The 26471-nt window shown below is 43.8% G+C and overlaps 1 protein-coding gene across 1 annotated transcript in view; it reads left to right on the top strand.

Annotated features, from left to right (window-relative positions):
• The window catches only part of zdhhc8b (zinc finger DHHC-type palmitoyltransferase 8b), a 90170-nt gene extending 65618 nt beyond the window's left edge, over positions 1 to 24552 (top strand). The window contains exons 2-11 of the mRNA XM_014170896.3: positions 4661 to 4782; positions 7960 to 8117; positions 8781 to 8953; positions 11032 to 11134; positions 11370 to 11461; positions 12063 to 12198; positions 12484 to 12601; positions 15074 to 15180; positions 15387 to 16471; positions 17865 to 24552. Coding sequence (XP_014026371.1) covers positions 4661 to 4782; positions 7960 to 8117; positions 8781 to 8953; positions 11032 to 11134; positions 11370 to 11461; positions 12063 to 12198; positions 12484 to 12601; positions 15074 to 15180; positions 15387 to 16471; positions 17865 to 18021 — 2251 coding nt within the window. The 3' untranslated portion in view covers positions 18022 to 24552. The remainder of the gene's footprint in view (positions 1 to 4660; positions 4783 to 7959; positions 8118 to 8780; positions 8954 to 11031; positions 11135 to 11369; positions 11462 to 12062; positions 12199 to 12483; positions 12602 to 15073; positions 15181 to 15386; positions 16472 to 17864) is intronic.
• Positions 24553 to 26471: the final 1919 nt, after the last annotated feature.

Genomic DNA, 26471 nt, shown 5'->3' with positions numbered 1-26471 from the left:
AAAGCACTCCAGGTTGACACGCTGTTCCCTTTTGATGGTTTTTCAGACGTTGCGCTTATATATTTCCCCCTCCCAGAACCACTCCAGCAGATCAGAGCAGCTTTAAAACCGGCAGCTTTCCGCTCAAATCTAAAGCAGGCAAATTAACTGACTCACAGATTTGTGTAGTCAAATGGTTGTGGGATGTGGGGGATAGATGTCTTGCTAGAATCCGATCTATATCGTCGCGCCTGAACAGAACATTAGAGAGCTAGACTACCATACAACAAACCAATCACATCAGGCATCACGCCACCACCCAACAAAGTGAAGAAATAAATGAGAATTTGTGTTGTTTTTCTAATACTTATGGTAATTACTACTCTAAGATCTCAGAACTTTTCACTTTCAGGTTTTCCATTGCTGTTAGAAACATCAATTGGAGTCTGCCAGTGAAATGAGGTTATATTATGTGATATCTATGTCCCTGAGCTGACATATTCTATCATGTGAATATCTATATTAACCCTAAGCTGACACTGGGTGAGGTTTATGACGATGTCACTGTGTCCTTTGGTAAACCTCAATAGGGGCATTGTTCCCCTCCTGGAGCAAGGTGAGGCTTAAGAGGGGATTTGGGAGGTACATTAACACTCAACAATGGGCAGGTCTGTGAGGAATCAGGCCTTTCTTTGAATGTAGCAATGGCTTGCTGTCAGAATTCCCACATTTAAACCAGTATGTGCAGATGGAATCTAGAGTGTGTGTGTGTATGTGTGGTGTGGTGTTCATCCCTTGAGCATTGTTTGTACACTTCATATACAGATGACCTAAAACCAAACTAGATGTTGAAATTACGTCTGTGCCCACTGAGCAGGTTCTAGAGCCAGACTCATTACATTAGAACACTTTTGGCACCAGCAGTGTGCAGTGGGCTTCTAGCCTGACTAATGATTTAATGCTATAAGAGTTAATCTAACCATAATAGAGTAAACCTCTAAGTTGACTGTAAATGACTAGTGATTTACGCATATGTACCTTGGATGGTACCCACATGAATCATGTCCCCGCCTACAAAGATCTGGGCATTTGGATAGACGATAAGCTGTTTTTTAAAAAGTTAACTAAGAAGTTGAGAATAAAAATGGGCTTCTATAGAAATAAGTCATGCCGCTCACTAAATAGTAGAAAGCAGGTCATTCAGTCCACGTTCCTTCCGGTCAGTGTTGGGGATTAGTGAAATACATGTAGTTCAACGAATAATTTAATTACATTTTGCAGTAGCTTGGTGATAGTTGAACTAAATTATAATCTAGTTAGTGTTTTCACTTGTTTTTTTCAATGTACTGGTGTATCTAACTACTGGAACTAAACACAACTTTTTTGGCAAAAATAAAATATGGATGAAGTAGGAAATCATTTCCATTCTTTTTCGAGCATCAGACCTGCATAATGCTCACTTGAAACATAGTTTTGTGTTTAATAGGCTAAATTACACATTCTGTACAAGTAGGACCCCAAAGTTATCTGACCTAGCAATTTGTTGTCTGACATTTCAAATTTATAAAATGATAACTTATTAACTTCTTCCAGTATGATGTAATTGGTAACTTTTGAAACTATATTTTCAGAGTAGCTTCCCCAACACTGCTTTCAGTACTAGACTATGGCAACATCATCTACATGAATGCAGCTGCCACTTCATTAAAGCCCTTGGATGCAGTTTACCATAGTGCACTTAGTTTTATCACGGGTGACAGGCTTTGCAACCCACGTACAGAACAATCTTCAGAGTTCCCTACAACTGGATGCATTGGTGCCTTTCGTGCAGTTCAGTGTTGATTTGAAGACCTCTTTGAGGAATGGGATTGTTTTTCATGAGTGTGTTTAGTATTTTTGCATTCTCTTTGTATTGCTTTCTGGTGTATTTCCTATGTGTAATTTGTTGTGTAATTGTAAGATGCAGGGCTCCCTTGCAAAAGAGACCTTGGTCTCAGTGGGACTACCTGTTAAAGGTAAAATAGGTTCAGTTAGTCGCCAAAGCAGGGAAAACTTCATTTAAACTTTTGACAACTTGTGTAATTTGTTACTTTATTTTTAGCATTGTGCCTACGTTTACTGTAAAACAGACTTGTGATTGACGTTGTTGCCACTTAATTAACAAATGTCTCAGAATCCCATTTTCCGCCCATTGTGTGGTCTGCTCCTGGGCTCTTAAAATGCTCTTTCAGCTGAAATGGTTGTGCTTTGTTTGGCTCTCTCCTTGTTCTTATCACTGTGGGCAAAACACATCATTCGTAGTCCAGGGATTTTATTGGTGGGGGAACAGCTGCTAAATTGTGTTGCTTTTCCCTGATCATTTATTTGAAGCTAAACTAACGTCTCCCAGACTATGTCTCCCAAGCTAATTTGGTAGAACTTAGTCAATCTATGTTCTGTTACCCCCAAAATGAACCCATGATGTTAGAAGTTTGTAGGCTAAGTACTGTATGGTGTTGTTATGCGAGAGGAGAGATCATGAGTATTGGTTGGGCTGACTAACCTAACTTTTCCCCTGCATCCCTGGCTGCTGTTTGTGTTCTATCCTCACACAGTTCACTGACAGACAAAGCTCTGGATTGTTTCACTCTTGGTTGCATCTGCATAGGCCGTCCAGCCAGCTAGCCAGCCGGCCACAGCTGTACTGTCTCACCCTGTGACAGTGTTTGACTCGGACCGCCACGGTTAGTTTCTCTACAGCAGACGGGGGGGGGGGGGGATAAATGTCGAGCTGGGTCACTCTCTCACACACACAGGTGCTTACACACACACACCCACATACACACACCATTGCCAGTGGGTTATGTCAAAGGCCAAGCTGGATCACACACATTAAACCACTGTAAAGCTCTAGGCTGTATGTATTATTATTATTATTATTATTATTGTTATTATTATTATTATTATTAGGTTAAAGCAGGGCAGGGGTCGACCAGTGGACTGTACTCCTATATGACTTTCTCTCCCTCTCTCCCTATACTGCCCTCCTTGGTGTTCCCCACATAGTCTAGCTTTGCTTTACCACACTCACGGCAGCTGTGGGAAGAGATTACCTACATATGGGCACTGATACAGGTGGTAATTCTGGTCCCTGTTGCTGGCTGACTGGGCCTCCCCCAGCGCTGAGGCTGGGTGCTGGGGGCTGGAGCTCACTGTGACTGTGGCCATACTCCCCAAGGCCTGCTAGCACAGCAGCCCGTTCTCCTACCTACAGTACAGCCTCCACTCTGAATAATTGAACAGAGCATAGGGGGGAGGGAGAGGCAAGGAAGGAAAGAGGATCATCGCCATGAACAGATACCAGGAATTCGTTGCTGTGTGTACGTGTGTGTGTGTCTGTTGTGTGTTCGCGTGTGTACATACAGTATGTGTGCACTGTGTGTGTAAAGCAGTAAAGCTGATCGAGCGGGCATGATCGAAGAGGGGTGATTCCTCGAAACCGCTGCCTCCCCCAGGAGACATTTCATTTATTCATGTTGTGTACACTAACACCACTCACTCATTTACACCCACAGAAAACCCAGTCTTTCTTTCTTACTTTCTGTCTATGGCTGACTACAGTTAACCGGCTCTGCATTGTGGCTCAGGTGGGCCTCTAGAGGGAGACCCTGCAGAAACGATGAGGCATAGAGGCCTTTCCTGGGTCAATACAATGTCTTGACATTTCAGCCCACATATCCATTGAAAATGAGAGCCGTGATAAAACATTTGAATTGGTATTCTTGAAAGCAGCATTGTTGCAGGTATCGCTGCATATTTCCCAGTACGTGATGATGAATAAGCCTGTGGATAAAGTCAAGCTTGAAGCACAAAATGTTTAAGTGATTCGGTTTTAGTCCTGGACTAGGTTTTCCATAAATCCCAGTTGGGGGATTCAGAGATTTTCTGTTAATTCTCTCCTGATTCCAGCAATCTTTCAAACAGGATTTCTGGAAAACCTTGGAACTTGATGTAGTGAGGTAGCATGTTAGGTTGTGTGTACCATCCACAACAGCAACACACTACCTCTGCCAACTGTCTGTCTGTCTCCCTGTCCAGTCTATTTGTCTGCAACTTCCTCTCTAATTCCACGAAATGTTAGACATTGTAATATAGCGCAGCTCTGGACTCCAGTATAGTCCTGTCCTCATGTGTAATCATCTCTCATTGACATATCTGAGGCTGAGAGGAGATCTGATCTGTCCCATGCATAGCTGATGATGCCATTGCTATTATTTCTGATTCTCGAGAGGCGAAGAAGCAATTCCAGCTTTACACCATGTCCGCCTTTTTGCAAGGCTTGCTGTTTTCCCATTTGCGTGGGATTAAAGATGCTGCAAATCTTGTTTGCACTGCTGACTGTGTGTGGGTGAGGCTCTGTGAGGTGGTGTGTGTGGTAGAGGTGATGGGGTGGATAAGGAGAGGGAGGGGCGTGCAGCAGTCACCTATTGGCATCCCCTCCCTCCATCCCTAATTTCAAATTCTGATTACATGCCTCTATCAGTATGTATCGGTATTTGACAATATATTTGTGTGTGTGTGTGTGTGTGTGTATGTGCGCATCCAAGTGTGCATACATGTTTGGTACGTCAATAATGAATGAACTATGAGTGGAGGATCCTAATGGCTGTCCTCTCTCTCTCTCTCTCTCTCTCCTCTGCAGGTGCCCCTGGTTGACCAAGGCGATCTCCCCCGCTGTGCCTCTCTACAATGGCGTCGTCTTCCTCTTTGTGCTGGCCAACTTCAGCATGGCTACCTTCATGGACCCTGGAGTCTTCCCCAGAGGTCAGTGTCCCTTACCACTGACAGTATTGGTCTGTATGAGATAAATGGGTCTCTCTCTCTCTCTCTCTTTTTCTCTCTCTCTTTTTCTCTCTCATCTCTGTTTTCTCAGTACCCATTAGCTCAAAAAGACAACCTGTTGGAGAAAATAACTGTGCCCTCTCTGCACCAGGCTGTGCACTACATACAGGCCTGTGACTGAGCGACCAAGCCCTGGTTGAGGCTAAAGATGCCCGCTGCCGCATTAGGAAAATGACTGCCAGTACTTGATGTCAGTCAGCTGTTAGTAACAGTAAAGGAAGGGTAACACTGTGTGTGTTGTCCACTGTAGAGTCTGCGCTGTGGCACATCATATGTGCCCAATGCATTCTCCTGGGGGACAGCCCGGCCCCTATGTTTAGTAATGATCGTTGAATGCGGTCCATTTACACCTGATGGTTGTAACGTGCTTGTAAAATGATAAGCACGTGTCTTTAAGAAATTATCTTCCCCCCCATAAACAGGTAACAATTACTAGGGCATATATGGCACAGCCAGGTTACTGTTTATGTCCCTGAAGTGACAGTGTCCTTCTGGTCTCTCCTCACTGTGGTTGTTATGGAGATGGAGGGGAGAGCAGCAGTAGTTTTATAGAGAGAGGTCGAGTGTTACAGAGAGAAACGTATGCCCACTATAGTGAGATGCCTGTGGCCACATGGATAATCGTACTCCTTCTGCCTCCACAAACTGCAGTCAAATCCCTGCTTCTAAGAGCGATGTGACCTTCTCTTTAATTGGTGTGACTCATGTATGACGTACAGTACCAGTCCAAAGTTTGGACACACCTACTCATTCTTGGGCTTTTCTTTATTTTGACTATTTTCTACATTGTAGATTAATAGGGAAGACATCAAAACTATGAAATAACACATATGGAATCATGTAGTAACCAAAAAAGTGTTAAACAAATCTAAATATATTTTATATTTGAGGTTCTTCAAATTGCCACACTTTGCCTTGATGACAGCTTTGCACACTCTTGGCATTCTCTCAACCAGCTTCATGAGGTAGTCACCTGGAATGCATTTCAATTAACAGGTGTGTCTTGTTAAAAGTTAATTTGTAGAATTTCTTTCCTTCTTAATGCGTTTGAGCCAATCAGTTGTGTTGTGACAAGGTAAGGGTGGTATACAGAAGATAGCCCTATTTGGTAAAAGACTAATCCATATTATGTCAAGGACCTCTCAAATAAGCAAAGAGAAACGACAGTCCATCATTACTTCAAGACATGAAGGTCAGTCAATCCGGAACATTTCAAGAACTTTGAACGTTTCTTCAAGTGCAGCCGCAAAAACCATCAAGTGCTATGATGAAACTGGCTCTCATGAGGACCGCCACAGGAAAGGAATACCCAGAGTTACCTCTGCTGCAGGGGATAAGTTCATTAGAGTTAACTGCACTTCAGAAATTGCAGCCTAAATAAATGCTTCACAGAGTTCAAGTAACAGACACTCAACATCAATTGTTCAGTGGAGACTGCGTGAATCAGGCCTTCATGTTCGAATTTCTGAAAAGAAACCACTACTAAAGGACACCAATAAGAAGAAGAGCCTTTCTTGGGCCAAGAAATACGAGCAATGGACATTAGACCAGTGGAAATCTGTCCTTTGATCTGATGAGTCCAAATTGGAGATTTTTGGTTCCAACCGCCGTGTCTTTGTGAGACGCAGAGTAAGTGAACAGATGATCTACGCATGTGTGGTTCCCACCGTGAAGCATGGAGGAAGAGGTGTGATGGTGTGGGGGTGCTTGGCTGGTGAGACTGCCAGTGATTTAGAATTCAAGGCACACTTAACCAGCATGGCTACCAGAGCATTCTGCAGCGATACACCATTCCATCTGGTTTGCGCTTAGTGGGACTATAATTTGTTTTTCAACAGTACAATGACCCAACACACCTCCAGGCTGTGTAAGTTCTACTAGACCAAGAAGGAGAGTGATGGACTGCTGCATCAGATGACCTGGCCTCCACAATCACCCAACCTTAACCCAATTGAGATGGTTTGGGATGAGTTGGACCACAGAGGGAAGGAAAAGCAGCCAACAAGTGCTCATCATATGTGGGAACTCCTTCAAGACTGTTGGAAAAGCATTCCAGGTGAAGCTGGTTGAGAGAATGCCAAGAGTGTGCAAAGCTGTCATCAAGGCAAAGGGTATCTACTTTGAAGAATCTCAAATATAAAATATATTTGTTTACCACTTTTTTGGTTACTACATAATTCCATATGTATTATTTCATAGTTTTGATGTCTTCACTATTATTCTACAATGTAGAAAATAGTAAAAATAAAGAAAAACCCTTGAATAAGTAGGTGTGTCCAAACTTTTGACTGGTACAGTGAATGTGGCTACCAAGTTGAAATATAAAGGCTGATATTATTCTGTAATATAAGGCCTTGAAATATAAAGCCTCATATTGTGTATTGGATGATAAAGCCTCTCATTACTCTGTCTGCTGAGGATTGTCTGCTGAGGATTGCAGGGGAGATGTTTTCATTCAGTTTCTCAGTCAGTTACCTTTTAAATCTAAAACTCATAACAACAGATATGTCTCCCAGTAGGATGTGTGTGTTCAGAGTGTACTTGTTCAGAAGGCGCTTCCTCGTCTCCCTCCAGGTATTAAATGGGGGGAGTGTAATATGTGTATTTAGATGGAGCCCCGTCATGATCCTCCTTCAGGTTAAATGGGCTCTTTGATGAAATGAAAGACATCACGTGTTATTTTCCATCTCTCTCCAGAGCAATACAATCCACATAGAAATATAAATATTACACTAAGCCTAAAGTGGCTAGTTGTGCAAAGATCCACTAAACCTGTGGAAATGTACTTTTTCCGAACGACCGCAGCGGTGCAATGACCAGCGGTGTGGCGTGAATGGGATTTTTAGTCATTCACTGAATGCCAGCCTCCTGGGCTTTAAACATTACTGTTTACTACCTTGTTTAAATGCCAAAGGTGTGGGCTACAAAGTGCATTGTGTCTATAAAATGTACATTTGTACAGACAGCTAACCATGGGAGCTAGCTTATTTAGGTCTACCTCCTGTTGCCTCTGTCAAATGGAATCATATAAATCAGATTTGTGCGTGTGTGTGTACTTTCCTGCTAATGATGTGTGTGTGTTCTCTCCCTGCGGCACAGCGGAGGAGGACGAGGACAAGGACGATGATTTCCGGGCGCCTCTCTACAAGAACGTGGAGATCAAGGGAATTCAGGTCCGGATGAAGTGGTGTGCCACCTGTCACTTCTATAGACCGCCCCGCTGCTCCCACTGCAGCGTGTGTGACAACTGCGTGGAGGTAAGCCACACGCACTCAAACGCCCAGTAATCAGCTGTTCACAGTACAATGTGGTGTTAGCCTTGTTGCTATTTGTGACCACTTCAACTGACTGGTATGTTTTCACAGATAAGACCTTTAAATCAACTGTCTGTGAACAATATTATTCATTATTGGATTTCCATCATATTTTACACCATATCCAAGCAGTATTCGGTAATGTAGAATGTTGGTTTCATAACTTTTTTCCCCATTTGATGTCGTATTCTCCAGCTGTGTCGCTTACCCCAGTAACCTACTGATGTGGCTCTGCCTCGCTCTTTCATGTACAGTCTAACACTCCATGAAAGAGGTCAAATCTGACTTTGAACTGAAGGTTGTGAGGTAGCCTACTATATGTCAGCCAAACTTCTTCCACTTCCACCGATGCTGTGTTCTTCAGTAGATACTCAACTGCAACCGAAAACGACATCAAAGTCAGCTAAATTAGATGTTCGTAAAAAAATCCCTGACCTCAGAAATCTGACTTGCAATCAGAGGTGATGGAATTGATCGAACCATCTCTGTTTAGTGTTTGAATGTACTGAAGAGCTTTATCATGTAGTATAGACTCTGATCCTGTTCATCTCCACTCTGCCCTATGACCATCGCCTAACACCCATCCATCTCTCTGTCCCTCCTCAGGACTTTGACCACCACTGCCCCTGGGTGAACAACTGCATCGGACGCAGGAACTACCGTTACTTCTTCCTGTTCCTGCTGTCGCTAAGCATCCACATGATCGGCGTGTTCTCCTTCGGCCTGCTGTTCGTGCTGCACCACATGGAGCGTCTGGGCATGCTGCACACTACCATCACGTATCCTTCCACACTGCCGCCAGCCAGGTCTTATTTCACCCGTAACAAAACTAGTGCCTTTTATGTTCTGTTCTGAAGGGCCTGGGGAAAAGTGTGTTTAATAACCTGTTAGGGACAGACGTTCCGCTAGCGGAACGCCTCACCAATATCCAATGGTATAGCGTGGCGCGAATTACAAATACCTAAAAAATGCAAAAACTTCAATTTTTCAAACATATGACTATTTTACACCATTTTAAAGACAAGACTCTCCTTTATCTAACCACATTGTCCGATTTCAAAAAGGCTTTACAACGAAAGCAAAACATTAGATTATGTCAGGAGAGTACCCTCCCAAAAATAATCACACAGCCATTTTTCAAGCAAGCATATATGTCACAAAAACCAAAACCACAGCTAAATGCAGCACTAACCTTTGATGATCTTCATCAGATGACACTACTAAGACATTATGTTATACAATACATGGATGTTTTGTTCAATCAAGTTCATATTTATATCAAAAAACAGCTTTTTACATTAGCATGTGACGTTCAGAACTAGCATACCCACCGAAAACTTCCGGTGAATTTACTAAATTACTCACGATAAACGTTCACAAAAAACATAACAATTATTTTAAGAATTATAGATACAGAACTCCTTTATGCAATCGCGGTGTCAGATTTTAAATTAGCTTTTCGGTGAAAGCACATTTTGCAATATTCTGAGTAGATAGCCCGGCCATCATGGCTAGCTAATTTGACACCCACCAAGTTTGGCCCTCACCAAACTCAGATTTACTATAAGAAAAATGTTATTACCTTTGCTGTTCTTCGTCAGAATGCACTCCCAGGACTTCTACTTCAACAACAAATGTTGTTTTGGTTCGAAATAATCCATAGTTATATCCAAATAGCTCCGTTTTGTTCGTGCGTTCAAGTCACTATCCGAAGGGTGACGCGCCGGCGCATTTCATGACAAAAAAAATCTAAATATTCCATTACCGTACTTCAAAGCATGTCAAATGCTGTTTAAAATCAAATTTTATGCAATTTTTCTCGTAAAATAGCGATAATATTCCAACCGGGCGACGTTGTATTCGTTCAAACACTGAAAGAAAAAAATGGAGTCGTCTCGTGCACGCGCGCTCCAGTGTCATTGTTCTCAGAAGGACCACTCACAAAAACCCCTGCTGTTTTTCGCCCAGAGACTGGAGAGCTCTCATTCCACTTTCTGGCGCCTTCTGAGAGCCATTGAAAGCCTTAGAAAATGTCACATTACAGCAGAGATGCTGTATTTTTGATAGAGATGCCCTAGAAGGAGAACAAATGGTCAGACAGGGCACTTCCTGTATAGAATCTTCTCAGGTTTTGGCCTGCCATATGAGTTCTGTTATACTCACAGACACCATTCAAACAGTTTTAGAAACTTTAGAGTGTTTTCTATCCAAATCTACTAATTATATGCATATTCTAGTTTCTGGGCAGGAGTAGTAACCAGATTAAATCGGTACGTTTTTTATCCGGCCGTGAAAATACTGCCCCCTATCCCAAACAGGCTAAGCACTAAAATGGACCACTAGACTGGAACCCCTCATTTTGTATGGATGACAGACGATCACGTCCCTGCTGGTGGAGTATGCAGATGTTTGATTGTTGTATATAGAAATGCCTGCTCCTCGTAAATGGTTGTCTGAATGGCTCAGTGGCAGCCATACAGTCATTGGTTGCAGCCATACGGTCATTGGTGGCAGCCATACGGTCATTGGTTGCAGCCATACGGTCATTGGTGGCAGCCATACGGTCATTGGTGGCAGCCATACAGTCATTGGTTGTAGCCATACGGTCATTGGTGGCAGCCATACGGTTATTGGTGGCAGCAATACGGTCATTGGTGGCAGCCATACGGTTATTGGTGGCAGCCATACGGTCATTGGTGGCAGCCATACGGTCATTGGTGGCAGCCATATGGTCATTGGTGGCAGCCATACAGTCATTGGTGGCAGCCATACGGTCATTGGTGGCAGTGCTGGTTGGTTTGCAGCTGCTAAAATGAGTCCAGAAAATGTTGTGCATCCCTTGACTGTGTGTGCCCAGTCTGGTGGTGATGTGTATAGCAGGGCTCTTCTTCATTCCAGTCATAGGCCTGACAGGCTTCCATATGGTCCTTGTCGCCAGAGGTCGCACCACTAACGAACAGGTGAGAGGGGGCCCACCCAAGAGCAACTCACGGAGACACAGACTCACACTCACGTACAGTACATTATATCATGTATCGTACAGGACAAAATATCAGCATTGCATCTTCACTTGCCAACTCAAATCCTCTAGCTAGTTCTAGGTGTGTGTGTGTGTGTGTGTGTGTGTGTGTGTGTGTGTGTTCTGGCCTTGGGTCTCCTCTCCCTCCCACTCTAACAACGCATTCTGTTCCTCAGGTGACGGGCAAGTTCCGCGGAGGAGTAAATCCCTTCACGCAGGGTTGCTGTGGCAACATCAAGTATGTCCTGTGTGCTCCCTTGGTGCCCAGGTAAGGAGGACATGGATTCCTACGTGAAGGGGGTGTGGGTGGTGGTGGGTGCTGGACAGACTGACCATTAAAAAGTCGACCAGGGGGATGCCACGGTACCAATTCTGCTGTAATCATTCTGAGTGGACTGCTGAGATAGATCTGCGACAATGTCCAAAGCGAGACGCTTGTACGTGCTTTTGTACGTATGTGTGTGTATGTGTGTGGAGGTGTGTCCTGTTCTGCCTGGATGAAGCCAGCTACCCCTGGGGGAAGGCAGATGGCTTGGAGTATTGAATCACTTTGTAGAACAACAGTGAAGGGGAAATCAAGCACAGCACAAACACACTTTCGCATATTCGCATATTCAGCAGCCAGATTAAAAATACCTTTTGGGAGATATTACACTGCTAAAATGAACGGCGTAGATAGCCGCAGAGAGACGATACCCAGGTGGGGATGAAACAGTTTTGGTATAATCGTCATCAGCCATCGATGCCGCCCCCATTACCCCCGTATAGCCTGAGTCCCAGATCTGTTTGTGCTGTCTTACCATATTCTGTCATTATCGCATAACTCTCATATGATAAGTCAACTCTTATCTCTCCTCTCCTCTATACAGGTACACAGGTGTGGACCCCAGGAAGAAGCCCCCTGTCTCCATCCAGCCCCCCTTCATCAGACCAGACATCTCTGACAGACAGATCAGCATCAAGGTCAGCGACAACGGGACCCACACCAGTATCCTCCGGTCTAAAGTAAGATTCAGTACATTCAGTAGACACAACAGTCTGTTCTATCCACAGTTTTATTCCCAGTCCTATTCTCCATCTTTCCCCTAGTCATCTTTCCAGTCCTCTTCAACTGAACTATTCCTAGTCAGTCCCTTTACTTAATTCCTAGCCTTATTCCCTGTCCTGTCCTGTACCCTGCCCTGTCCCCAGTCCTATCCCTAGACCTATTCCCCATTATGTTCCTCCACCTGCTGTTGACTTTTAAGACCACATTAAACCCCTCATCCCCTCGTCCTCTCCCCTCTCCAGTCCAAGATCAGTCTGGATGGCCTAGCCTTGGATGACAAAGGCCTAGACACCCAGCCCCCGCTGCCGCCCAAAGCAGACCGCTACAACCAGCTGAAGAGCCAGCTGACGTTCAGTGAAGGCAAGGAGCCCGTAATGGGCACTCTACGCAAAATCATCACATTCCTCTCTCTCTCTTTTTCTGTGTGTATCTCTCTCTCTCGTTCTCCCTCTCTCTCGCTCTCTCTCTCCCCCTCTCTCTCGCTCTCTCTCTTTCCCCTTCTTTCCTTTCTCTCTCTGGTGTTTTGAACCAAACTGCTCTCTCTGGCCCCTTAAAAGTGCTCCATCTCATTTGAGTGCTGGAGTCATGACTTATATAGATAGTCAGGGCTTGATGAATGAACTCCAGTGTGGCAGGACTCTATGGCTCTTCATCAGCGAGGAGAAATTAGGTGTAATTTGTTGTGAGTGGGCCTGGTTCAGTGAATCTGCTCCAGACTGTGAGTGTGGGGGGAAGAGGGGGGGGTGAGATGGGTTCAGGGGAATGTGAGGAGATAATTACAGCATGAATCACTCCCTCTCTATGTTACTGTATTCTAGGTGGAATTCTGCCGTAGAAGAAGGTGAAAAGAATATGAATATTTATCTGTAGGACCCTGTCCATATGAATGACTGCCTTTTTGTGCGAAATCAACCTTTTAAGTGAACAAGCTATTGAGAGTGGGTTCTAGTAAAGGTTTGACCGTTTTGCCTCTTGCTTCTGTTACCATTGTATAAGGATTTGTTCTTAACCGACTTGACAAGTTAAATAAAGGTTAAATTCTAAATAAATTAAAAAGGAGATGGGACACCACAGTGTTAGCTTTAGGTACAACAACCTCTCCCTCACTGTGAGCAAGACAAAGGAGAGGATTGTGGACTACAGGAAAAGGCGGGCCGAACAGGCCCCCATTCACATCGACGGGGCTGTAGTGGAGCAGGTTGAGAGTTTCAAGTTCCTTGGTGTCCACACCTATTATGGTCCAAACACACCAAGACAGTCGTGAAGAGGGCACGACAACACCTTTTCCCCCTCAGAAGACTGAAAGGATTTGGCATGAGTCCCCAGATCCTCAAAAGGTTCTACAGCTGCACCATCGAGAACATCCTGACCGGTTGCATCACCGCCTGGTATGGCAACTGCTCGGCATCTGACCGTAAGGCGCTACAGAGGGTAGTGCGTACGGCCCAATACATCACTGGGGCCAAGCTTCCTGCCATCCAGGATCTATATACTAGGCGGTGTCAGAGGAAGGCCCAAAAAAGTGTCAAAGACTACAGTCACCCAAGTCATAGACTCTTCTCTCTGCTGCCGCACGGCAAGCGGTACCGAAGCGCCAAGTCTAGGTCCAAAAGGCTCCTTAACAGCTTCTACCCCCAAGCCATAAGACTGCTGAACAATTAATCAAATGGCCACCCGGACTATTTACATTGACCCCCCCCCCCCCCCCCACTCGCTTTTTTTATCTATGCATAGTCACTTTACCCCTGCCTACATGTACAAATTACCTCGACTAACCTGTACCCCCGCACATAACCCCTATATATAGCCTCATTGTTATGTAATCTTATTGTGTGAATTTGTATTTTATTTTTTACTTTAGTTTATTTAGCAAATATTTTCTTAACTCTATTTCTTGAACTGCATTGTTGGTTAAGGGCTTGTAAGTAAGCATTTCACAGTAAGGTCTACACCTGTTGTATTTGGCGCGTGTGACAAATAACATTTGATTTGATTTGAACACATCTAGTAAGATAAACCGGATATAGTTACAGAGCATTATGGGTACTGTAGTACAACATGCTACAAAACATGACATACACTGCAGTTTTTTTTCCATGCACTGCAATGGTATGTAAGGCTACATCAGCACTGAGTGTCAAAAACATTAGGAACACCTGCTCTTTCCATGACATAGACTGACCAGGTGAAAGCTATGATCCCCTTATTTATGTCACTTGTTAAATCCACCTCAATCAGTGTAGATGAAGGGGAGGAGACGCGTTAAAGAAGGATTTTTAAGCTTTCAGAAATGGATTGTGTATGCGTGCCATTCAGCAAGACAATATTATGTTTTGTACACTCAGTGAATGTCATGTTTCCTTGTATGGACCTTCCTGTTTCTTTTTTCCCTCACTGTAGTTCTACTGCCACTTGGTGGGGTTTTATGTTGCTGCGTTATTTGCAATGACAAAATCATTGCCGGAGCCACAAGACTAACCTGAAAACATTGGTAGGACATATCCAGTGTCTGTTGTGCTGAGAAAATAAAAGCAAGGATTTCAATGCAAGGAGGATTTCTAATGATTTTTATCTGCATATTGTTAGTTGCTGAATGTCTATTCTTTCCTCCGTTTGCCTTTCCAAGTTCCTAGCTTGAACTGAGGGAAAGACTTTCACAGGGTAATGAGCCGTGAAAGGCTCTGATGATGACAGCACTATCAATTCTAACACCATAAATTTGGATGCTTACGTCATTTTAACAGACAACAGGCTGATTGTTGTGCTGGGATCTGATGACTGTTTGGCTCTCTCTCACACAGTAACATTGTCCTCTCCGTCCTCCCCTTCCAGATAGTTCCCTAACTGGCAAGACCCACCCCTCCACCCCAGCCATGTACAAGTACCGGCCCTCGTTCGGAACCATCCCTAAAGTCCACTACAACGCGGCAGGGGAGAAGGTCAGACTAAATGACTGAATTTGATAGTAATCGCAAACAGGCTTACCCAGTATTTTACTGTATTCCTGCACGGTTGCGAATGTGACTGAAATGAAGTTGACAGCCTGTAACGATTTGTAATAAAACCCTTTTTATTATAATATGGCTAGTCAAAATAATAGTCCAGTCATATTTCTCACTACTTCTGTGTTGTTTTGTCTTGTCAGATTGTAATGCCAGATGACCACCGTAAGGCATCAGCCATCTTGGAGGAGGGCCGTTGCCACGTTGACTACCGCTCAGAGCCCAACCTGGACCTGCCTGACTACCACAATGCCCCTCTCCACCGCACCTTCCAGTCCTCCCCACTGCAGCTGGACTCCTACCTCATCAACTCCCGCTCCCTCAGCCTGAAGCAGGCCCACCAGCGCAGGGACAAGGGCCAGCTGCCTACCCTGCAGCCCGAGACCGTGACCTCCACCCCCTACAAGAGCGTCTTCTCCCCCAACACACTGTCCAACCGCAACGGCAGCCTCTCCTACGACAGCCTGCTCAACCCCAGCATTTCCCCAGCCGCAGAGGCAGAGTGCATGGCCCACCCCGGTATGCCCTCTATGGGCTTCCACACACCCTACCTGCCAACCAAAATGTGCCATGTGCGGGGGCCTGAACTGCAGAGCCAGAGGCAGCAGGTCCCCCCTAGCTTCAGCCCCATGTTGGGCTCCAGGGGGATAGGGATGAGCAGGAGCAGGCAGTCCCCCCAGGACCGGGACCCGTCCCCGGTGCGCTACGACAACCTGTCCAAAACCATCATGGCATCCATCCAGGAGCGTAAGGAGATGGAGGAGAAGGAGAAGCTGCAGCTGCTGCACCACGGGGGACACTCCCAGGCTCAGGCCTATAATCAGGCTCAGGACTCAGGCATGTTTGACAGCCCTGGAGGGTACGGCCTGCCTCCCAGCGCCTGCTACCCTGACGGGCCCCGGGGCCCTAGCTCCAAAGGCCCCACACCCCCGGCCTATGGAGGCTCCAGGGACAACCTGATGGGGGTGGTGAGCTACGGGCCGTGGACCCCCGTGCTGCGCTCCTCTGGTGGCTCCTCTCTGGTACGTGCCCCCAGGACTTCCTCCAGCTCCTTGCACACTGACAGCAGCATGCAGGGAGGCAGGGCCCCTGAGCCCTCCTACCGCTCCCCAGCCCACCAGCCCCACCACTCCCCCACCATGCCCCAATCCCCCTCCTACACCCACCAGAAACTCTCCTTTATCCATGCCCTGGAAAGGACAGACTCACCCCGCCTGGGTGTCCCAAGGTATGAAACCTAACGTCCTCCTAACGTCTCCTGGGGTGCATGAAATTAACTAAGGGGCTGGGTACAGACCTCAGTCTCCACAGGAAGCCCTGCTGGCTGACTGGGCAGAAACTAGCAGTGTATGGGCTCTAGTCCCCCCCACACAGGATGAGTAATGAGCCTCAGAGAGCTAAGGCTAGGTGATAACATGTAGCTTCTGTATACCACAGGAGGTTGGTGGCACCTTAATTGGGGAGAACGGGCTCGTGGTAATGACTGGAACGGAGTAGGTGGAATGGTATCAAACACATCAAACACATGGTTTCCAGGTGTTTGATGCCATTCCTTTTTGCTCCGTTCCGGGCATTATTATGAGCCGTTCTCCCCAATTAAGGTGCCACCAACCTCCTGAGGTTATTATTATTATTGTTATTATTATTATTATTATCCCCTCAGCAGCCTGCTGTGCTGTGTACATACAGTATCTTTGAGATATTATACCCTTTTATCTAAATGAAGTACTGTGTATGTCACTGGATTTAAATGTTTTGCCTTCATAGGAGTCCACTTTTGTATTTTTCTAAATGATCTGTCTTTCGGATAAATAAAGTTCCATTACCCCACTATCATTTCCTTCTGTTTGCATGCTTATTTCCCTCCTGTCCCATCCCTTCCATCTGGGAGGGCAACATTAACATTTACGTCTCTCTATGCATGTTTTCACCACCTACAGAAACTCCTACAAGCCTACAATATCACTAACAACACACTATTGGTTTACCCCTTATTTCTTTTTTATAATATTTTATTTAACAGGAAAAGACACCACAATTCATACACAGTCTATTTCCTATCAGTCTATTTCCTTCGGACTTCTTTTTAAAACTAATTTCCAAAGGGAAAAATTTGGTAACGGAGTAAAACCGAAACAAAAGACGCACATAAACACAGAAACGGCACAGCTTCCATAGAATTCATTTCATAATAATAATGTAGAACTCTCTTTCTTCCACACAAATGTAGCTGTGTCGCCACTACATGCCCCGCGAGGCCCACCGCGCACCACGCAACCGCGCTCTAACCCAACCCACCTTAGCCCTTATTTCATAACATTTCATACAGATTTTGGGGTCATGAATACAACCATCATGGTCATTTACTCTAGTACCAGCAGGTACACTGGCATGTGTTTCATTACTCTAACTAGTGTCATGGTCATTTCCATACTGCATGCTCCTGGGACATAACACCATCTACTAACACCACCAGACCATGCATGCAAGTACAATACACACTTTCTGTGTTTTATAATCCATGTGCATGTATTAAGATGGGGGGAGATATTATATCTGAAGCAAAGCTAGTTCTCACTTCAATTAACTGTGCCCTCTCTTGTTTTTCTCTACCCATTCAGAGAGGCCATGATGCAAAGTAAAGTGAATGGGCAAACGGACTGCCATCTAGGGCCCAACAGCTCCAGTGCCCAGGGCACCCCTCTCAGCCCTAGCCGCCACAGTAATGTCAAAAAGGTGACCGGGGTGGGTGGCACCACCTATGAGATATCTGTGTGAGAGGGCTGGGGCGCCAAACCTTTAAAGGAGAAGGCAGCATTGTCATGGCAACCACCTCCAATGGCAACAACATCCACAACCGCGCTAGAGAGGATTCTCTTCTTCCTTTTACCTTTTTTAATTCGATATTAACCAATCAGGGGCGCAGAGCACTTCCTCATTGTGAATTATTGTCCAATCAGAGGACTTCTGCTCATTCCGGGCCAGCCCCGGTCTCTGTGTGTCTGTACTGGAGGAGTGGATCTTGATCAGTGTGTGTTGTGGGAAAAGAGCAACTTCAACCTAAAGAGTGCTGATGTTTGTACAGAGTGTTGTGTTGTTGAATTCTGTGGCTTGTTGTGTTGGTTATCACTGAAAAGTCTGAATCAGACAGATCTTAAATGTATTGTTTACGGCGTCTCTCAGTTGCGGTCTATCTGCTGTTATAAATTGGGTGGATCGAGCTGATTGGCTGAAAGCCGTGGTATATCAGACCATATACCACGGGTATGACAAAACATTTATTTTTACTGTTCTAATTACGTTGATAACCAGTTTATAATAGCAATAAGGCACTTTGGGGGTTTGTGGTATATGGCCAATATACCACAGCTAAGTGTTGTATCCTAGCACTCTGCGCTGCGTTGTGCATACGAACAGCCCTTAGCCGTACCGCCCTTAGCCGTGGTATATTGGCCGTATACCACACCCCCACGGGCCTTGTTGCTTAATTATGTGTCATCATCACACTCACTACACACCCACACAGACCACAAGATGTTAACAGCCAGACACACCAACTTATACAATTGATGTCACACATCTTTGTTCAGTCACATTCTTTAAAATAGCAGTGGTATGGATAGCCATCTCCAAACCAATAAGTCATGCATACAGCAGCACCCCATTGGATTCAAGCATACAGCATCCCTCTTAGGTATTCAAAGTGCTTCACATATCCTGTCCAAATGACCATGTCTGTCTGGTCCATCAACAACATGTTGGCCATTACTGAGCGGAACAGAGAGAAGATTACATTAAACCAGTGAGTTTTAGATCAATACAATCTTTAATAGGTTGACTGTTCTGAGCCAAAGACAACACAAGATAGGCTGAATGGATATGCAATGGCAATACAACGGTGCTGTGTTGCACTCAGAGACACAGGTCTTGAATGTCTCCAACTCTACATTTATCCTTTGAGTTTTGAGGAGGTGTTTTAGGGCTTACAGTACAGGAGCATATTAATCTAAACTCTAGCTGAGCTCCAGTATTTACCTATACAGTATACCATAAGCTACAGTCTGTACGTTATCAGCAACATATAGTGCATTTGGAAAGTATTCAGACACCTTGACTTTTTCCACATTTTGTTACAGCCTTATTCTAAAATTGATTAAAATAAATGTTTTCGAGACTCGAAATTGAGGTCAAGTGCATCCTGTTTCCATTGATCATCCTTGAAATGTTTCTACAACATGATTGGAGTCCACCTGTGGTAAATTCAATTGATTGGACATGATTTGGAAGGGCACACACCTGTCTATATAAGGTCCCACAGTTGACGGTGCAAACCAAAGCAAAAACCAAGCCTTGAGGTGGAAGGAATTATCCGTAGAGCTGCAAGACAGGATTGTGTCGAGGCACTGATCTGGGGAAGGGTACCAAAACATTTCAGCTGAATTGAAGGTTCCCAAGAACACAGTGGCCTCCATCATTCTTAAATGGAAGAAGTTTGGAACCACCAAGACTCTTCAAAGGGCTGGCCGCCTGGCCAAACTGAGCAATCGGGGGAGAAGGCCCTTGGTCAGATAGGTGACCAAAAACCCAATGGTCACTCTGACAGAGCTCCAGAGTTCCTATGTGGAGATGGGAGAACCTTCCAGAAGGACAACCATCTCTGCAGCACTCCACCAATCAGACCTTTATGGTAGAGTGGCCAAACGGAAGCCAATCCTCAGTAAAAGGTACATGGCAGTCCACTTGAAGTTTGCCAAAAGGCACCTAAAGACTCTCAGACCATGAGAAACAAGATTATCTGGTCTGATGAAACCAAGATTGAACTCTTTGGCCTGAATGCCAAGTGTCACGTCTGCATGGTGGTGGCAGCATCATGCTGTGGGGACGTTTTTCAGCGGCAGGGACTGGGAGACCAGTCAAGATCGAGGGAAAGATGAACGGAGCGAGATCCTTGATGAAAACCTGCTCCAGAGCGCACAGGACCTCAGACCGGGGTGAAGGTTCGTCTTCCAACAGGACAACGACCCTAAGCACACAACCAAGACAACACAGAGCTTGAGAGGATCTGCAAAGAAGAACGGGAGAAACTCCCCAAATACAGGTGTGCCAAACTCGTTCATACCCAAGAAGACTCGAGGCTGTAATCGCTGCCAAAGGTGCTTCAACAAAGTACTGAGTAAAGGGTCTGAATACTTTCCCAATGCACTGTATATATAGTCCAACATCATATCTATTAGTTTGAATATTATGTTAGAGTGACCTCCGACACACACCAGTGCTAAGCACATACATAAAAGCCTGTGCTACTGAGTGTTACAGTGGTAGCTGTTGTCTGTGATCAGTTCTGAATACCCAGTCAAAACAGTCCTCTCCATATTCAGTACAAATCCCACCAGCTTGGCAGTCAGCCATGCACAGCCAAAACATCTGACAGGCAATTTATTTCTTTTGTGACTTAGTCGTTTTTTGTAAAATAGGTCTACCCATAATAAGTTATGTTAATGCCATGTATAATTGTGTTTTGTTATGATTCAAATCAAGTGTGAAAAAACCTTGAAAATCAAAGAAGTCTTCAGCTGTGTTATAAAATAAAGAAAACTCACCATTTTTTTTCACAATTATTATTATTACATTTTTTTATATATATACCCAACCTTTGGAAAATGTTTGCAACATCTTGCTTTTTATACAGATGCTCAAGCTTGGAATGGATGTTTGTATTTTGAATGGATTTTTGTGTTGATAATTTATAACTTAAGTGAATAATAAATAACATAAGGCATACAGAGAAGGGGGTATACTAGTTTGTTGTATTTTACAGTGTAAAAAAAAGTTACTGATGAAACTGTATGATGAAGCAATGAAAGTCATAGGAAGCAGATGTTGTTAAAAAATAATTGGTTAAAAAGTGCCAAAAGGCGGCTACTTACCCTGACTCTGTTAACGCTCAGGGTAATCATGACTGTCAGTCTGTCTGTCCAGAACATCAACAGGTTTCAGACTGAAGACATGAAATCCATCTTTCAGCAGCTGTTTGGTACAGCAAACCAATTGTATTACGTAAGACGTACGGAAAGTCATACATAAAACTATGGGACTGTTTTTTTTTTTTTTTTCACTGGAGAAAATAAGATATATTTGGTCTATTATTTTTGTTCATAAAAAAAAAATCACTGTACACTGAACAAAAAGATAAACGCAACATGTAAAGTTTCATGTTTCATGAGCTGAAACAAAAGATCTCAGAAATTTTTCATACACAAATTTGTTTACAGCCCTGTTAGCGAGCATTTCCACTTTGCCAAGATTTTTTTTATCCTTTATTTAACTAGGCAAGTCAGATAACAACAAATTCTTATTTACAATGACGGCCTACCCCGGACGACACTGGGCCTATTGTGCACCACCATTACGGACTCCCAATCACAGCTGGATGTGATACAGACTGGATTTGAACCAGGGACTGTAGTGACACCTCTTGTACTGAGATGCATAGCTTTAGACCGCTGTGGCACTCGGGAGCCCAATATAATCCATCCACCTGACAGGTTTGGCATATCAAGACGCTAATTCATCCGCATGATCATTACACAGGTGCACCTTGTGATGGGGACAATAAAAGGCCACTCTAAAATGTGCAGTTTTGTCACACAACACAATGCTACAGATATCTCAAGTTTTGAGGGAGCGTGCAATTGGCATGCTGACAGCAGGAATGACCACCAGACCTGTTGCCAGATCATTTTATGTTAATTTCTCTACCATAAGCCACCTCAAACGTCGTTTTAAGGAATTTGGCAGTACGTCCAACCTGCCTCACAACTGGGCAGGCATGAGCTACGGACAACGAACACGATTGCATTTTATCGATGGCAATTTGAATGCACAGATACCGTGACAAGATCCTGAGGCCCATTGTTGTGCCATTCATCCGCCGCCATTACCTCATGTTTCAGCATGATAATGCACAGCCCCATGTCACAAAGATCTGTACACAATTCCTGGAAGCTGAAAATGTCCCAGTTCTTCCATGGCGTGCATACTCACCAGACATGTCACCCATTGAGCATGTGTGGGATGCTCTGGATTAACGTGTACGACAACATGTTCCAGTTCCCGCCAATATAGAGCAACTTCGCACAGCCATTGAAGAGGAGTGGGATAACATTCCACAGGCCACAATCAACAGCCTGATCAACTCAATGTGAAGCAAATGTGTCCCGCTACATGAGGCAAATGGTGGTTACACCAAATACTGACTGGTTTTCTGATCCACACCCCTACCTTTTTTTTTTAAAGGTATCTGTTACCAACAGATGCATATCTGTATTCCCAGTCATGTGAAATCCGTAGATTTGGGCCTAATTTATTTATTTCAATTGACTGATTTCTTTATATGAACTGTAACTCAGTAAAATCTTTGAAATTGTTGCATGATGCGTTTATATTTTTGTTCAGTGTAGTGTTTTGCATCTTTCTTTTCTTGTTTGTAAAAGGCTGTCTGAACATGAGGTGAAAAATGTCACCTGGACATTTGCCCGTTCTGTGTTAATGACAGAATATACAGTGCATTCGGAAAGTATTCAGACCCCTTGACTTTTTCCACATTTTGTTAAGTGACAGCCTTATTCTAAATTGGAATAAATTGTTTTGTTTCCTCATCAAACTACACACACTACCCCATAATGACATAGAAAAAACTGTTTTTTAGAAAAACGGAAAAATCACATTTACATAAGTATTTAGACCCTTTCTTCAGTACTTTGTTGAAGCACCTTTGGCAGCGATTACAGCCTCAACTTGGGTATATCGCTACAAGCTTGGCACACCTGTATTTGGGGAGTATCTCCCATTCTTCTCTGCAGATCCTGTCAAGCTCTGTCAGGTTGAATGGGGAGCGTCGATTGCATAGCTATTTTCAGGTCTCTCCAGAGATGTTCGATTGGGTTCAAGTCCGGGCTCTGGAGAGACTTGTCCCAAACCCACTCCTGCATTATCTTGGCTATGAGCTTAGGGTCGTTGTCCTATTGGAAGGTGAACCTTCACCCCAGTCTGAGGTCCTGAGCGCTCTGGAGCAGGTTTTCATCAAGAATCTTTCTGTACTTTGCTCCGTTCATCATTGCCTCGATCCTGACTAGTCTCCCAGTCGCTGCTGCTGAAAAACATCCCCACAGCAGGAGGCTGCCACCACCATGCTTGACCGTAGGGATGGTGCCAGGTTTCCTCCCGACGTGATGCTTGGCATTCAGGCCAAAGAGTTCAATCTTGGTTTCATCAGGCCAGAGAATTGTCTGAGAGTCTTTAGGTGCCTTTTGGTCAACTCCAAGCGGGCTGTCATGTGCCTTTTACAGAGGAGTGGCTTCCGTCTGGCCACTCTACCATAAAGGCCTGATTGGTGGAGTGCTGAAGAGATGGTTGTCCTTCTGGAAGGTTTTCCCATCTCCACAGAGAAACTGTAGAGCTCTGTCAGAGTGATCATCGGATTCTTGGTCACCTCCCTGACCAAGGTCCTTCTCCCACCGATTGCTCAGTTTGGCCGGGCAGCCAGCTCTAGGAAGTCTTGGTGGTTCCAAACTTTCTCCATTTAAGAATAATGGAGGCCACTGTGTTCTTGGGGGCCTTCAATGATTTTTGGTACCCTTCCCCTGATCTGTGGCTTGACACAATCCTGTCTCGGACCTCTAATGGACAATTCCTTCGGCCTCATGGCTTGGTTTTTGCTATGACATGCATTGTCAACTGTGGGACATTATATAAACAGGTGTGAACTCAAATGAAGTTGTAGAAACATCTCAAGGATGATCAATGGAACAGGATGCACCTGAACTCAATTTCGAGTCTCATAGCGAAGTGTCTGAATACTTGTGTAAATAAGGTATTTCTGTTTTTTATTTTTAATACATTTGTAAAAATGTCTAAAAACCTGTTTTTGTTTTGCCATTATGGGGTATTGTGTGTAGATTGCTGTGGATTTGTTATTTATTTAATCCATTTTAGAATAAGGCTGTAACGTAACATAATTTTGAAAAAGTCAAGGGGTCTGAATACTTTCCGAAGGCACTGTACATGGATGAAAGGTATTCTATTTGCTTGCAGCTACACAACTAATCAATTATATTGCCATTGTGGCCTTTCAAGAGGACAATGATGTTTACTGCACAAAGACATCTGATGGAATTGATTGAGATTGAATAGAACAGATAGCCAGGTTGCAGGTTGACATTAAAAAGTCCAAACATGCTTGTGGATGAATGGTCCCACTTATGGATGGTAGAGTCCTTTTTAATAACATCATTTTTAAAGCCAAAATAATTGTACCTTTTTATCGAGATACTCACTTTACTTAAAGTACCATAATTCTACATATACTGTAATAAATGTATGTATATATTGTGCACACAGTGCTGTTTCTAGGCACAATTCACATAAGCAGCAGCTTAAAAAGAGGGGGCCACTAAAATGTTTTACTCGCGATGTGGGTGGGCCCCCCAACCAAATCTCGCTTAGGGCCCCCAAATGCTAGATTTTTGCTACATTTTAATTTATCAGAGACAGAGTACACAGGCAAATGTGACCCTCGCATTTTTATTTTTTATCTTTTTTATTTCACCTTTATTTAACCAGGTAGGCTAGTTGAGAACACGTTCTCATTTACAACTGCGACCTGGCCAAGATAGAGCAAAGCAGTGCGACACAAACAAAACGGAGTTACACATGGAATAAACAAATGTACAGTCAATTACACAACAGAAAAACACAATAGAAAAATCTATATACAGTATGTGCAAAAAGTATTCTTTTTTTTTGCATTGAAGACAGTACAGAAGAGAATACCCCGTGCCAGGTAATGTTATTTTAGGCTCTTGTTTGTGACACATGCCATTCCAATTCTCCATCTTATCATATTATCAGAGCATTTGCAGACCATAAGCTTAAAATATGAGGTTACATATTAATAGCAACTGGTCTGACCCCATAGCAGACCCTGATTGTAATATATTAAACGTGGCAATGGCAGCTAAATAGGTTACTATGCCATACATATTTTAAGTTGAATGTACATATTGGGTCACTTGTCTCATAATACTTTCAATTTAATCTTGAGATGATCACTTGTTTTATGGGAATAAAAAGATTTAACTCAAATTCACCTGTGGTTCTTGCAGGTGACCCAACATTGTTTATACATACTTGAATCATCCCCCTCAAGCACACACTTATGACGAAAGGGATTGTTATTATTCTTCCTTTAGATGACTGACATTTATTTATTTATTGCTGTGTTTTGTCTGACGAACATTACACCAAGTCACCTCACCTGAACAATATGGACTAGTGCAGAATACCTGTTGCTGTTTGTCTTGCTTATCATAATCAGATGTAGTATTTTTTTTTTTACATTTGTCATATGAATAGAAAAATAAAAGATGTACAGTCCATTTGGAAAGTATTCAGACCCCTTGACTTTTTTCCACATTTTGTTACGTTACAGCCTTATTCTTAAATGGATGAAATTGTTATTTATAGAAAACAGATATTTATAGATTTTTGCAAATTTATAAAAATTAACAACTTAAATATCACATTTACATAAGTATTCAGACCCTTTACTCAGTACTTTGTTGAAGCACCTTTGGCAGCGATTACAGCCTCAAGTCTTCTTGGGTATGAACGAGTTTGGCACACCTGTATTTGGGGAATTTCTCTCCTTCTTCTTCTCTGCAGATTCTCTCAAGCTCTGTCAGGTTGGATGTGGAGTGTCTCTGCACAGCTATTTTCAGGTCTCTCCAGAGACGTTCGATCCGGTTCAAGTCTGGGCTCTGGCTGGGCTACCCAATCAATAGAATTTACCACAGGTGGACTCCAATCAAGTTGTAGAAACATCTCAAGGATGATTAATGGAAGCAGGATGCACCCGTGCTCAATTTCGAGTCTCATAGCAAAGGGTCTGAATAGTAAATAAGGTATTTCTATTTTTAATACATTTGCAAACATTTCTGAAAACCAGTTTTTGCTTCGTCATTACGGGGTATTGTGTGTGGATTTATGAGGATTTTTATTGATGAGGATTTTAGGATAAGGCTGTAATGTAGCAAAATGTGGAAAAAGTAAAGGGGTCAGAATACTTTCAAAATGCACTGTATATGTACAGGTAACTACTAAAATTAAGGAAACACCAACATAAAGTGTCTTAATAGGGCATTGAGCCACCACGAACCAGAACAGCTTCA

This window comes from Salmo salar, chromosome 24 (assembly GCF_965601325.2).
Source record: "Salmo salar chromosome 24, fSalSal1, whole genome shotgun sequence".
In the NCBI taxonomy this organism is placed as follows: Eukaryota; Metazoa; Chordata; class Actinopteri; order Salmoniformes; family Salmonidae; genus Salmo; species Salmo salar.
The sequence above is the reverse complement of the archived record's forward strand: the minus strand, read 5'-3'. Positions and strand labels throughout refer to the sequence as shown.